This window comes from Coenobita brevimanus, chromosome 8 (assembly GCF_032717465.1).
Source record: "Coenobita brevimanus isolate Jiangsu-jjx chromosome 8, ASM3271746v2, whole genome shotgun sequence".
In the NCBI taxonomy this organism is placed as follows: domain Eukaryota; kingdom Metazoa; phylum Arthropoda; class Malacostraca; order Decapoda; family Coenobitidae; genus Coenobita; species Coenobita brevimanus.
Window position 1 is genome coordinate 26,709,300 of NC_136961.1, and position 16,561 is coordinate 26,725,860.

A 16,561-nucleotide genomic window follows, 5' to 3' on the forward strand; every position below is an offset into this window, starting at 1 on the left:
ATATTATTATAAGAACAAAAGTGCACACAAGAATGAATAAAAGATAAGAAGAGCACACAGATGAATATTTAAAAGATAACAAAAGAGGCCACAAGAATGTATAAGGATAAAAGTTGCCACAAGAATGTATAAGGATAAAAGTTGCCACAAGAATGTATAAGGATAAAAGTTGCCACAAGAATGCATGAAAGATAACAAAAGCGGTTACTTGAATTTAACAATAATAACAGATGTCTGTATAAAAGATAACGAAAGCACACATAAAAACGTATAAAAGATAACAAAAACACAGAAAAAATTTGTAAAGGCCAACAAAAGTAGTCATGAGAATGGTGAAATATAATATGGCATTCAAAAGTTGCAAACGGACTAGCTGAGGGGAGCATGCTTTGAAAAAATGATCACATGCCCTATTGTGACTTATTATTCTCTGATTCTGTAATCCAGTAGGATGGTTTGTTACCCTAAAGTTGCTGAGAGAGAGGACGTTGGTGACGGTGATGGTTCTGGGTGCATTGAGGCAGGACGAGGTGTTAGGCAGCGAGAACTTTACCCATCTGTCATAGAGTCCGAATTCCACCAATGCTCTGCACCTGCAACAAAATTGGTAAGTAGGTTTAATCTATTCGTCGGCGATTTACCCACAGTGTATGCCCGATGGCCATTTCGTTCGAATTCTAGAGTGTATGTAAATTTACGTGATGAAAAGCCATCAGGTTTCCAAAATATAGATTCCACAAGACGTGATGAATGTGTGAAGAAAAAGAAAACAGGAGAGTAAGAATTCCATCACATAATGTGGAACTCAAAATTCAAATCAAAGTTTATGGGAGTGTTGAGGGGCAGATAAAGGTGCATTTTTAACGACAGGTTAAAAAAGGTCAAGATAACAAGGATAAGACAAAAACTGACCTGGGATGGTCAATTAAAAAATTATTAAAAGTCTGTTTAAATGTAATGGAAATATTGAGGGTGATACAAGAAGAATGCATTAAATTTTGAGAACACTCGATCAGATGTTAAGGTCACAGGGTTTGATCAAATTTTGGTCCACATGTTTCTGAATGAACAATGTAACTAAAACACTTTTGATCAGATTTCGACTATAGCCTACTTTGTAGAGGGTTAGATGGCAAGGTCAACTTGAATTGTTTTCATCTGATATAGACCAAATTCGAAGCGGGGGAATCAGGGTAAGGCAAGGATAAAGTGATTCGATTTTAGGAAGAATCAGTCAAATGATGAGGTCGCAGAAGAGATCAGTTGAAACAATTAAGGGCCAGGCATGCAAGATTTTGTAAAATTTTAAGAGCAATAGGTTATGGGGCAAGTCTAAGACTTGGTTCTTAGGCAGATTGGTGGGTGTGGGTTTTGTACTCTCCAAGTACTGCTTCTGATTATGCACTGCTGAATATTTTTTTGTAAGATTTCATCGAGATTTTCTTTTCATCAATAAATTATGACAGGAGTGAAATATACAGAGGAATTTGAAGTACAAAGAAAGTGAATGGGATGGGGGTTTAAAAAAAGACTGTTTGAGGGCTTTTGTGTGAAAGCTTCTGTTAGGTGTAGGCAAGGAATATGGACTAGGGAGGTTAAAATAATTCTTATATGGTATATGATGCATGAATGTCATTTAACCCCAACGTACACAATGATGCGTTTGGCGTCATTAGGGTCTTTCCTCATAAATGCACAGTGATGAATTTTGCGTCAGAAAACCATTTAAAAATTCACGCACACAAAAAATTTTGGTTGATTTGCATCATTTCTGGAGGCATCATAGCTTGCCCGGCTCTTGTCAAAAGTAATGAGCTGGCAAAAGTGGGTCCCGATACCTGCTACAGTGCATGAAGATTTTTCAGTACCACACGAACTGTCAGCGGGAAGGTAGTGCACAGTCCCTTGTCCCTTTAGCTCCTCTGTTACCCCTGTCCCGGTCATGCAACATAATTCACTATACCAGTAGTGCTTATGTTTAGATTTGGGGAAGTACTGTGATTAGAGATGATGTTTGCAATAGGAAATTAGGTGTTTGTGAAGTGTTCCTAGCTGTTATCAGCCGTTGGGCCAACAAAGATTGTGCTACTGTTTCTAACCCTTGCCCCAGAAGTACACTGCCTCTACCCTGCACCAAATGTAAGCATTCAACAATTAACCCCTAAACTGCAGGCTTGTTTTGCTTTGACTTGCATGTCCCGCAGGCATATTTGCGTTCCGATGGACTCTCTAAAAATATTTGCCAAAAATCAGTTATTAGTCCTAGAATATTAAAATTAAATATGCTTATGGCAAATACCTTCAGCTTTCTCCTGGGATGTTTGTTGAGCCTTCGTTGAGTACCGTAGGACTTGTGGAGACCTCTGAAGTTGGGTAATGAAGTCTTCACTTTACACTTCCCGACAACCAGTACTGTGATTACCACAGCCTGATATTATCACTAGAAACACTATTCTATGATTCTCAAATAGTTTGGAATCCATACTCCAAAAAAAAAAAAACTGTGAAAGCAATGAAAATTACGAGCGCGTATGACCTTCCCACTTGCAATCGTTCGCTGTTGGTGTTCTGTCATTTATTACTCATAAAAACACTCACACTTTAGATTTCTATTACTAGATAACACTTATATATATCTACAGTCTTTATCCATAAGTTTCCTTCAGTAATAGTAGTTAATTGTCACTGTAGGCATTCAATTTATCTTTCAGTAAAATACGTAGCATTCACTTTCTCGTCCTGTATACTAGAGTTGAGAGTGAATTTGTCCCTTTCACCTTCACTTTCATAACTCATAGGATTCATACATGCTAGAGTGAAACTTTCACTTTCATTACTCCTAGTATATATACTCGTATTCTTATATTACTACTCATTTACATTTCTATTTACATTCTCTGTTTTATTTACATTATTTACATTTCTATTTTATTTACACTGTGTTATCACTGTCACTTGCAGTAACTTATAAAACTATTTTCCACTGTTCATTATGTATACATTCATTGCTTTCACTTGCTGTTTACACATTATTTACATTTTCACTTGCACTGTTTTACTCACCAGAAAGATCATAGTCACTGTCTATCATTTTCATTGACAAATTAGCCAGTTCACGTTCCACAGGAGTAACTTAGCCCTTTACCCCTTTCCACATGAGGTTTAGTAGGGGGTAGAAGTCACAGGGCCTTTTGCATGGGGCAAAAAAGCAGCAGAATTGGACAGGCGCGAATCCGACGTGCTTTCACCTTGAAAGACGACAGTAAACTGAATACAGTGCACTGGCCTGCCTAGAGGGAGTGCACTGCTGCCAATGTCAGCATGGTGACAGCTGCTAATATATACGCTATGAAATGATTGGCAGGAAATCTAGACAATACATAATAAATTAGGTAGTTCCAGGTGAATGTAAATATCAATTAGGCTTCTCCCTTCCTTTCTTCTATATATTTTTATGACGAGAATAGATTATACAGCATATTTCAAGGGGGAATAAACAGCGAAAATTAGCGAATGAGTGCACGTGAGGTGTTGTCAGGTGATAATTAGCCAATTCCAGGTGTATGGCACTATCACTTACCTTATTTCTTTTTTGTATATATTATTTGATATAAGAAGAGGGCATAGGGCTTATTTCAATGGATGAAATCAGTGGAAAATTCCAGGGAAGATTTACTTAGCACAGAATACAGTGTGGTGGCCTGCCTAGGGGGAGTGCAATGCTGCCAATGTCAGCTTGGTGATAGCTGCTAATATATATGCTATGAAATGATTGGCAGGAAATCTAGAAAATACATAATAAATTAGGTAGTTCCAGGTGAATGTAAATATCACTTAGGCTTCTCCCTTCCTTTCTTATATATATTTTTATTACGAGAATAGCTTATACGGCATATTTCAAGGGGAAATAAACAACGAAAATTAGCGAACGAGTGCACGTGAGGTGTTGTCAGGTGATAATTAGCCAATTCCATGTGTATGGCACTATAACTTACCTTATTTCTTTTTTGTATATATTATTTGGTATAAGAATAGGGCATAGAGCTTATTTAAATGGATGAAATCAGTGAAAAATTCCAGGGAAGATTTACTTAGCGTAGCACGGCCGGGCAGGCGAGAGGAGAGGGTAATGAAGGGGAGGTAGGGAGGGGAGTCAAGAACAGGGAGAAATAACTATATTGTCAACAATGGATGGGAGTACAGATGAGATTAGGAGTGCTGACTACTGTTCGACATTGGCAGTACTGATAGATGATACAAGCCACCACTTGAAAGCCCGGGTGAATTCAAAATAACACAGAATCACAAAAGTGACGCCCCAAGGTATGATCCCTTGCTCCCAAGCATCACGAAACTGACCCCCTGCGGTTAAGGGTTAAAAATAGTGGCAGTGAATCATGTGAATACAGTGTACAATACCTAGTGTGCAAGGAAATGGTGAAACACATGCAGCAGCTTAGGGGGAGCCGGGAAACTGCCATATAGTCAAGACATGACGTTGTCATGAATGAAATAATTACCGAGGTGCTGATGAAATCATTGTTTTATACTAATATATCTTTGATAGTGTTAAAGTGCAATAAATAGGATTACAGTGCAACGAGTGTACATAACAAAATATTGGCTAGGGCATGTGTCACGTTTGTCCTACTGCCATGGCACGCTGATGTCAGGAATGGAATAAAATGGAGGAGTTTTAGGGATTGTCATTATTATTGTTATATTTATTCTGTATGCTTGTTGTGTGAAATAAATAACTATGAGTATTATATTGATATATACTGTATATATCATGTGCTTGTGTGAAATAACGTAAACAGTGCATCAGGTCTTCGTAACAAATTATTGTCTGCAAGATATGAGGTAGTGCACATGTGACCTACAGAGCACGTTCATATACCATAATGCAGAGAATATAATGTGTATCTCATAAATTGATAGATTGAGTTATGTCTCATGAAATATACAACATAAAAAGTGCACCATATGCTCGTCAGAAAATATCGTCTGCGATACCTGAGATATTGTACATGTGACCTACAGAGCATGTTCTTGTACTGTAGTGGTGAAATATAATGTGTCTCTCATAAACTGATAATTTGATTTTGTCTAATGTGAAAATAATAAAAACGTAAAAATTTCTGCATGTCCTCGTAATAAGAATATTGTCTGCTAACCCTGAGTTAGCACACATGTAACGAACATGTACATGACCTACAGAACACATGCATGTACTGTTGTGTGAAAGTATATTGGTTTACTCATAAATTGATAGCTTTGGTTATGTCTAACATGAAAGAAAAGGACACAGTGCACCGTGTGGTCGTAATAAAACTATCGTCTGCTAGACCTGAGTTAACACACAGGTAGCAAACTCCTACGTGACTTGCAGAACGTGTGCATGTACTGTTGTGTGAAAGTACATTGGTTTACTCATAAATTAATAGATGTGTTTATGTCTAATGTGAGAAAAAAGGGGTACAGTGCACTGCGTGCTTGTGATAAAAATATTCTTTTCTAGACCTGACTTAGCGCACAGGTAGTGAACTCCTACGTGAACGCGTGCATGTACTGTTGTATGAAAGTATATTGGTGTACTCATAAATTGATAGATTTGGTTATGTCTCATGAGAAAAAAAAAAAAAGAAACAGCGCACTGCATCCTTATAATGAAAATATCGTCTGCTATACCCGAGTTAGTGCAAAGGTAGTGCTACCTGTCTTGCACACGAGAGTTTGTTACGAGCATGCAGTGCACTGTTTACGTTTTTCATTTTTTCACGAGACAACCAAATCTATCAATTTATGAGAAAAACAATATACTTTCACACAACAGAACGTGCACGTGTTCCGTAGGTCATGTAGCTGTTCGCTACCTGTGTGCTAACTCAGGTCTAGCCTGCCGCGTGCCAGTGCCATTTTAAAACAGTGTGACATAATGCTGCGGTCAGGCCAGTGCCGTTTTAAAATGGTCTAAAATAAAAAACTTCACTGTGACCGCATTTTTCAAGATCCGCGGGTAAAAACTGGCAGGTATGAGAGTAACTGTTCCTCTACCATCCCCCAGGCTGTCAAGGCCATACACGCGCTTGCTCCCCCCCTCACGCTCACTTTGCCTCATTCTGCCTGTGTGCCTCACCCAGTGCTGTACATAGTGAAGGCATTTTGTAAATATTTTCATGTAAGTGTAAGTTGTAAGTATTTTCTTGTAAGTGTCAGGACTATATAGTGAAATCAAGTTGTAAATACTTTCTTGTAAGTGCCAAGACTTTTTCGTAATGAAGTCAGGTTGTACCTATCTTCAAGTAAGTGTAAGATAATGCATTCACAGCGAGAAAGACGCAAATTGTGACAGATGCTGAAGTAATAAGTGATCAGAAAAGTGTACTGAACATTGCTATACCTTCCCAGCATAAATACCTGAGTATACCTTACATAGAAAACGGCTTTCTCTCACGGACGTGGTGAGCATGAGAGAGCAGCTATACCTGTACACGAGTATGCAGGACTCAATAAAACTCATTTTTGAGCCTCAATGAGCATTTTAATGGCGAAATTCATTGTTTCCACGTTAAAATCTATCATTTTAGCCAAAAAAAAAAAGGTCAAAAAATGGCCAGCACTGGGGTGACCCAGAGGGCCAAAAATAGCTGGCAGGTGGCGGGCTAGCAGACGATAATTTAATTATGAGCATGCAGTGCACTGTTTACGTTTTTTTTTTCCTTATGAGACATAAGCAAATTATCAATTTATGAGGAAAACAACATACTTTCACACAACAGTACCTGCACGTGTTCCATAGGTCACGTAGGTGTTCGCTACCTGTGTGCTAACTCAGGTCTAGCAGATGATGTTTGTCAAGGACATCCTTGTATATCATGAATCCTTTGCATTATGCCATTGTCAAGCAAAGTTCTTGGCTGGCAGTGAATACAATACATTGATTGCTTTATTTCAACAAACAACCCTAGCACAGCATAGTTGTTCTCCAGTTGGCTTGCTACAAAACGAATTTGACACTTGCAGTGGGGGTTGGCACCAAAGTAGTGGCAGAAGCTCCCAGACGAGATTGAGATGGAGAGTGAGAGTGATAGCGACAGGTCTGGGGTGGAGGAATGGATTGAGATCCCGCCCCCCTGCTTTCCAGTGGAGCTGCCCCGGTGTCTTCCACTGATGGGGTAAACACTACCATCGGTGGTGGGACCGACTGCGGAGCACTTGCTACCTTTAGGACGTATCAGTCCTAGTGCTGTCTTCTTCCACTCTCCATCTCCAGGCTTCTCTGACCTCTTTGCCGAGCCAGTGTCACCAGAAGCTGTGCCATCATGTGTGTTGCCAGCCCCTCCACCCAAGTCTGCTGTGCAGGACGATATGGTGACATCTTCGCTGGCCAGGCCGAGGAGAATGGTGTCCCTGGAGCCATCTGTCTTGTCTTCAGCCTTGTCCAAGCCGTCCCCTCCTAGACTAGGCTCCCATGGTCTGCTGCCTGGCAACAGGGGATGGCCAAGGGGTCGGAGGGCAGGATGAAGGGTGTCAGAAGGCCGACCCAGTGTCTCTGCCACCACCGTCGCTGAAGATGATCCCAGGTGGAGTAGTGGCCCATTCACACCGAACAACAGCCCATTCACTGGCTCCCCAGGAATCAAGGTGGATATCCCAACAACTCTGTTGCAGTTTTTCCAGATCTTCTTCAGTCGCAAGTTGTTGTCCTATCTGACCGTGGAGACCAACCAGTATGCACATTCCTGGAAACCCAGTTGGATGCTTGGTTCTCCTGCAATGAGGAGGAGATGGCCATGTCTCTGGGGTTATACCTATTCATGGGGGATGTGCACATCCCAACCATCAGGCACTAATGGAGGAGCAACGACCTGCACGGCTGAGTTGTCCCCGGGGTACATCTAGAACTTCGAGGTCTACACTGGGGTGCAGCGGACCCTCAAGAACACCATGTGGCGCCTTGTGGAACCACTGAAGGACTAGGGCTACAAGTTGTTCATGGACAACTACTTCAATTCTGTAGCCCTGTGTGAACAACTCTCCACTGCAGGCATCTATGTGTGTGGGATCCTACGGATGCCTAGAGGAGTGCCACACCATCTGCAGGCCATTGCCAGGGCTAAGAGCCTGCCCGAGGGGAGCATGTTATACAGGCATAAGGACAATGTGCACGTGTTGCTGTGGAAGGACAAGCACATCGTCAACATAGTCTCCACTTTCCACAGCACCGACACTATTCCAAAGAGGGTTTGAGGGAAGCTGCAGGGTCATGATGGGAGGACAACCTATGCAGAGAAGTTTGTCAACATGCCAGTCATCGTGGAGGACTACAGCAGGTACATGGGTTGAGTGGATCATTTCGATCAGATGATCCAGTACTACCCCATCCAACAGCGAACCGTCAATTGGATGAAGAAGATCACCTATTTTTTCTATGTGGCACACTTTAATGTGTTCGTCTTGTACAAGAAGTACAGACACAGGACAGTAACTCTTCTCTAATTTGTGGAGCAGATCATCTATGATCTTCTGCATTTCCGTGAAGAGGATTGGCCCGCATCTGGTCATGTAATCCACCATGCCCCAGACCTTTCAACCTGAGGGCCAGCACCACAAAGACATGGAACCAGGAGGCACTGGTACCAGCACCAGGACGGGTGCAACCGCAACCACCACCACCACTGCCTGCAGGAGGACCACAATGGGTGCCAGCACTGCCACCAGCACTGCCTGCATGAGGACCACCACGGGTGCCAGCAATGCCACCACCTCCAGTTGCTGGTCCGTCGGGAGAACCCATGCCTGGGCCTGCAGCTGCCCTTCATGTACAACAGGACCAGGAAGCGACAGGGCAACCAACCAAGAGTTGTCATGTGATTGACGATGGTGTCAGGTTGGACCACACTCTGGGCCACCAGCGGGTGAGGATCCGCAATGGGAAGAGGCTCAGGTGTACCCTGTGCTTCAGTTTGGAAGTGAGGAAGGACACAAGAAACATGTGTCCTGTATGTGATGTGCAGCTTTGCATGGGTGATTGTTTTGAGCAGCACCTTGCTGACCGATATCTTCACTAGTGGAGCACACACACACACACACACACACACACATACAGACACCCCCCCCACACAGATACACACACATACTCAAACATTCTCACCCACACCCACACACAGTACAAAACTCCTCACATCTGGTTCTGCAGGAACAGCATCGCCACTGGAGCAAGTAAGTGATTTATTTCTTTTTTTCAACTATTTGCCTATCTTTATATCAGTATATATATATATATATATATATATATATATATATATATATATATATATATATATATATATATATATATATATATTGTTATTTACATAAACACAAATGGCAGGAAAATAAGTACAGTTTCAGTTTCAGTTGCTAGCAACAGGTGTAGTGTTCATGTGTTGTTTCTGAGAGGACTATAAAGAAAACCGGATATAATTTTACAATAGTAATTGGACTAAACCAAGAAATGCATACCTAGCAAGCATAAAAATGTTTGTGCGCTATGGGAAAATACCATAAGCGACCATGGCTTACTGCGGTTCAGCATGTGGGTGGGTACACCGTAGTTTTTTGCATGTTTCTCGATAACTTTGAGGTGTAGGAGAACTCTGATTATATCCTGTGAAAGCTCATGAAAATCTGCATAAGATGATGAAATAAAAGCATGACACTGCAGAGAGAAGTTTATCGCTAGAGCTCCCCGAATAAAAACTGTTGTCTGTCAGAAAAAGGTTTTACTTTTTCGCTTATTACTCGAATACCATACCTAGTATCAAAGTGCCAACCAGACCACTCGAAAGCTAATAAAATTCACTTTCAAATTGTGAATAATATGTAGAGGTATGTTAGGAAACATTCAAACTATGATGTTGGGAAGTGAGATGAATGTTCCCAAATGTTTATTCACACTGCCTTAATGTATGTATAGTGTGTTTTTTGTGTTTTCTTTCTTTTTTTGGTAACCATGTAGAACAAACATCGACGAATAGGAATATGTAGGTTTTGTGGCAAAATAAATATATTTGGGTGGCGAAAATAAGCCGAGAATGCACTTTTTTGGAGTGTGCAGCGGGTGGGTGGGAGAGGAGAAGGCCGATGTGTTGTGGAACAAGAAACTTATTGAAACTTACTGTGAGTGAGAGGTTTAATTAATTTACTTTGCTTTTGATGTCAGCATTCTTTGAAAATATTGCTTAGTTCCTTATATTAGCTGCCTCTGGTCAATAACCACATTAACTTATTGTAGTCACTATAATCACCGCACGGGTGGTCCAATTGGCAATGGTCGGAAAAGAAGGCTCAGATTACTGCTCATCGACTATATGAGCATCATTAAGGCAAACAATCAGTTTTTGCTAAGTCTCAACCTTCCACAAGGCGATGGTCTGTAAGACCCAAATTATAGGTCCGAATAGACAAGGACAGGAAAAAAAAAAAAAACTTCATCCAAAAGTGTGACTAGCCCCTGTCTTAAGCCTGGGCTCTTCCAACTGTTGGCCAAAGATGCTAACCACTGCGCCACTGGCTCCTCCATTAGTGAAAAGAGGGAGGAGATGCAAGGTACGCGAGGTTCAGTGTGGAAGGAGGGTGTAAGCATAACTGGGAAGGGTAAGATGCTAATTTTTACATGACCCAAAATTCATAAGTCACAAAATTTAGTTATGATATTGACGACATTTCAGTTACATTTATCCAACTAAATCTATGAAGGTAATGTACTAGTGGCTCAACATTAAAATCTATAACTTATACTTCGCTACCTCACGCCACCTGCGAAAAACAACTGATTGAACTGATTGTGTTGTGTGCTGTCACTGACACATTTCAGTTGTCTGATATCGGGTTATTAGTTCTAAGTTGAACTGCATACTTCTGATACACAGCTTCTCATTACATCCAGATGTATTGAGAGTGATAATTAGCATATGTTATTATCTTCGTTATTACTTAAGAAGCTATAACAAATTTGTTTACTTTCACCTAAAACTCACTAGGCCTACTCAGATTACTGGAATGCCTGCCTGATGAACTGGTGGGAACGGATGGCAGGGAGTATTATGTTTGGTTTTGCCCAAGGTCAATCAAAGTCCGTGACTAACTCGTCAATTGTGAAACAGACGATGATGCCTACAAATGAGTGCGTCCACAGCTGTTATTGTTGACAGGACAGGTTGCTGAGATTAAGCTGGGATCGAAGGTCAAGTGGAGACGAAAGATTGACAGTGTACGTAGGTGGCTTACTAGTAAGAAAAAGGTCAGGTATGTTGGAGCTCTCTCCAATGCAGTCATGGGCAGTGATAAGGAGTTTTGCAAGCTGTTTGTTTTAAGGCTGGAAAAGATGTGGGACTGCGCATTAGTTGGATAAGTTAATGGAGAAATGAGCCAAAGGTAGTGGCAATCACTCACCTTAAAATAATGGAGAAATTCGTCTAAAGTGTGAAAATAACGTTTTCCATTTTCCAGATATGATAAGAGATATTTAGATAGGCAGCTGAGTTCAGAAAAAAAAATACTAATGGACAAATTACACACACACACACACACACACACACACACACACACACACACACATATCTATATATATATATATATATATATATATATATATATATATATATATATATATATATATACCTCCCTTTCCTGATGGAAGCAGCCTAGGTATATAGATAGATAGATATATATATAGTAAATATATATATATATATATATATATATATATATATATATATATATATATATATATATATATATATATATTGCCAGACGCCTCAATCCCGTTTGGGGTGGCCACAAACAAATCGCCTCCAAGTCGCCCTGTCCCCCGCCATTTCACTCCCCTGCTCCCAACTCACACTCCCCTCTCTCATATACCTCTCCACCCCATCCCTCCATCTCATCCTCGGCCTCCCCCTCCCTCTTTCCCCCTCCTCCTCACTCACATACACTCTCTTCGTCAGTCTTTCATCCTCCATCCTCTCCACATGGCCAAACCACCTCAGAGTGTTCCTCATAACGCTTCCTATCACATCCACATCAACACCACAACGCTGCTTTATATCCTCATTCGTCAGCCTGTCTCTCCATGTGACTCCACAGGCTCCTCTTAAATGACTCATTTCCACTGCTCTCACTCTTGACTTGTGTCCTTCCAACAACGTCCAAGCTTCACTTCCGTACGTTAGAGTTGGTATCACAATACTGTCATGTAGTAACTTTTTCACTTCCATGCTCACTTCCCTGTTTCTTATCACTGCTTTCAAAGAACCAGCAACCTTTCTTCCCTGCTGTACCCTTTCAAGCTTTTCACCCTCCAAACCTCCATCCTTACTCATCACACTATCCAAGTACTTAAACGTACTCACATTTTCCAATTCCCCACCATCCAGCCTCGCTGTACATTCACTGACTTCACCTTTCTCAAAGACCATCACTTTACTCTTCCCTACATTCACCTTTAGATTCCGTTTCTTACACACTCTCTCAAACTCATCCACCAAGCCTTGCAGCTCCCCTTTGTCTTCACTCAAAAACATAGTATCATCTGCAAACAACAGTACAGGGAGTTTCCAAACACTATCCTCTCTCACCATGGCCACTCCAACATCCACTACCCTACCTTGTACCTCTTTTATTACCCCATCCATGTACAGATTGAACAACCATGGAGACATGACACATCCCTGTTTCAACCCAACCTTCAAAGAGAAAAATTCACTTAGTTCACCATCCACACGCACTGCAGCCTTCGCACCATTGTACATATTCTTCACAGCATTCAACAACTTCCCATCTACTCCATATATTCTTAACACTTTCCACAATCCTAGTCTATCCACCCTGTCATATGCTTTCTCCAAATCCATGAAAGCCGCATACAACTTCTTTCCCTTCTCTAGAAACTTTTCCACTAAAGATCTGAGAATGAATATCTGATCTACACAACCTCTTCCCTTCCTAAAGCCTCCCTGTTCTTCTCCAACTAATTTCTCTGTTCTTTCTCTAACTCTGTCAATAAGTATCCTACCATACACTTTTCCTATTATACTAAGAAGACAGATGCCCCTATGATTACCACACACTTCTTTTTCCCCTTTTCCTTTGTACAAGGGAATAATTATAACTGACTTCCAATCCTCCGGGACTCTACCTTCCAGGCTAATCTGCACATCTTCCACATCCACTCCACTACTATCTCTCCCCCATGCTTCAGCATTTCACCACACACTCCATCAATTCCTGGGGCTTTCCCTGATTTAACTTTCTTCATTGCTTCCACAACTTCTATCCTACTGATTTCTTCCTGTCTTCTCACCTCCCTCCTTCTCCCAGCCATTCTCCAGCCACTTATACTCGCATTACTTCCATCCTCTACGTTCAACAATTCCTTAAAGTGTTCTCTCCATCTGCTCACTTTTTCTCCCTTCTTCACTAGTAATCTACCATTTTTATCTTTCACTCCCCTGCTAACTTCACTTCCACCCTGTCTTACTCTTTTCACCTCTCTCCAGAACATTTTCTTACAGTCCCTCCACTTTACACTCAAATTCCTTCCAAATTCCTCATCCACTCTCTTCTTACTCTCTCTTACTAATCTTTTCACCTCTCTCTTTCTTTCTACATATAACTCTCTCTTCCGCCTCTCAACCTCTTCCACGCCCCTATTTCTCATCCATTCATTGTATGCTTCCTTCTTTTGTGCCACAGCCTGTTTCACCTCTTCAGTCCACCACGCTGTTCCTTGCACCCCCCTCCGTCTTCTCTTCCTTCCACACACCACATCACATGCTGCACATATTTCTTCTGTAAATATTCTACACACACCTTCCACGTCCCCCATCTGCTCCAATTCATATTTGCCCAATCGTTCCTCCACTTCTCTCTTATACTCTGCCTTTTTCTCATCCTCTTGTAACCTTTCCACCCTCCTTACAACTACTCCTTCGTCTCGTCTTTCCCTTCTTCTATTCCTCCATCTTACTTGAACTTTAATTCTGGCCACCACCAAGTAGTGGTCAGAAAGTCCACTCCCCCAACCTCTGTAAACTCTTGCATCCAATATACATCTTCGCATCCTTTCATCCACACACACATAATCAATCATTGCCTTCCTTTCATTCAGTTCACCACCCACCCTTCTCATCACTCGCCATGTATACCTGTGGATCATTTTATGCCTGAAGAGGGTATTGGCTATCACCAACCCCCTCCCAGCACAAATGTCCACTAACGCACTCCCATTCTCATCTATCTCAGCAGGCACACCCCACTCACCAACTATTCCATCCACCTTCACATTCCCAACTTTACCATTCATATCACCAATCAAAAACTCTCATTCCTTCCAAACTTTTCAATCCACACTTCTACATTTGTCCAGAACTCTTCTCTCACTCTTCTAGCACGATCTTGCGTTGGTGCATACACACACAAATTCGCCCACATTTGTATTGCAACTTTCAACTTTACCCACACAATCCTTGATCCAAATGATCCATACTGTCTTATGCTCCTCTTCCATCTTTTACTCACAACTATACATACTCCTTCCTTTGCCCTCTCATTCTCACCTACTCCTGCACATATACCCCATCTATACTCCCATTCTCTCACACTTTCTCCTCTCCATTTTGTTTCGGTTATTCCACATACATCCACTTTCGCATCCTCAAGCACCTGGACAATCTCTCTCTCTTTCACCTCATCATTTGCTCCCCTTACATTCCAAGTTCCAATTACAATGTCCTTTGTCCGGACCTTGGTCGTCATCGTTTGGTCAGTCCTTGTCCGAGACTTATTGTTTGTTTTTTTTAGTTAGTACTATTTCCGGGGAGGGGCACTAACCCTCCGCCAACCCTTTTAGTCGCCTTTTACGACAAGCAGGGATACTGGGGGAGTATTCTTGAAAAAAAAACCCTAAGATATATATATATATATATATATATATATATATATATATATATATATATATATATATATATATATATACACACACACACACACACACAGTAGACCCTATTAATCCTCGGAATTTGCATCCTCGGATTTAAGTTTCCGTGGGTCATACTTATTTTAATACTGCACTATGCACTGTAGCTTAATTTGAAATTGGCCCGCAACGCACACTTCTTTTATTGCTACAGTTAGCATACTCTCACAGTGCTTCCACTTTTAGGGTAATTACCCTATTTTAGGGTAATCAAGCCTATGTTGGGGTAGAGTTTGGGGTAATGATTTTTTAAGGTAATTGGGCAAAAATTTGGGGTACAGTTATAGAATCTAGGGTAATCAGACACATTCACATTCCTTTAGAACAACACTTAACTGCAAAGAAGCTTCAGCTCTAAGGAGAGAACCGAGTTCCAGTACATCATTAAATAGCATGTTGCACCTATTTGGTAACTGGAGTTCTGCCTTCCATCTCTGGATTACTGTTAAATTAATAGTAGCTTAATGCACTCATGAAATATGCATGCAACCATAATATGAAAACTTCTGTCTTTACTTGCATGGTAGATTGGGTATAAGGACTTCCGGTTTTATTGCTGTGAACGAGACACAACAGTATATTTCACAAAGAAAAATGGTTCGTTTCTGTTGCTGTAGAACAGCCATTAAGTCTTACAAAGGAAATGTGTTCCCATTAGTATCACTGATTAACAGAGGTGTCATGAAGAAAAATTAAGCTTCACATTCATTGTCACGGGTTATGTCATTCTTCATATGGAGTTTCTGTTGATACTAAAATATTGCAGTATCTTTTTCCTACAAACATGTTCAGTATTGTTTTTTGTTATTTGTATGGAAATACCTAAATATTAACATGAAGGTAATTTTGACTTACATAATACTGTTCTTATGCAGTTCCAATATTTGTCAGCCAAAAATAATAATAATAATAATAATTATTATTATTATTATTATTATTATAAAATAGAAATCATTTATATATATATATATATATATATATATATATATATATATATATATATTTGCTGAATGAAGTAATGATTTAGGGTAATCTAGGGTAATTCACAGAACTGTCTGGGGTAAAGAAAATTTTTGCAGTGGAAGCACTGTACCCACACTCACGGACATTCCCGCCACTCCCCCAGTCTTATTGTAAACACCAGTCGGTTGGCTACTTTCGTTGACGTTGTCCTCGTGTATACAACTCTACTGTACTTTTATTGTGTAAGTGAAAAATGGCTCCCAAGAAACAAGTAAAGGATAAAAGCAATCCTTCTAAACCAAACAGAGAGTGTAAGGTGTTATCATTGGCAGAGAAAATAGAGATTTTAGATATGCTGAAAAGTGGAATGTCGTTGACTGAAGTCGGGCGCAAAGGCGGTAAAAATGAATCTAGCATTCAAACACTGAAGCACAAAGAAACAGAAATTCGTAGAAGTGTTACTGCTGATCCAACAACGGCAAAAATGCTCTCTAGGTGAGGGATAAAGTGCTTGCAAAGACAGAGAAAGCGCTAAGCGTGTGGCTACAGGACGTGACACGGAAACATGTCCCACTT

The 16,561-nt window shown here is 40.8% G+C and overlaps 1 protein-coding gene across 1 annotated transcript in view; it reads right to left on the reverse strand.

The window, feature by feature from the left end:
• The window catches only part of LOC145407136 (ionotropic receptor 93a-like), a 40,779-nt gene that overhangs the window by 672 nt on the left and 23,546 nt on the right, over positions 1 to 16,561 (reverse strand). Inside the window, exon 4 of the mRNA XM_080278157.1 lies at positions 464 to 593. Within this exon, the coding sequence (XP_080134283.1) occupies positions 464 to 593 (130 nt within the window). The remainder of the gene's footprint in view (positions 1 to 463; positions 594 to 16,561) is intronic.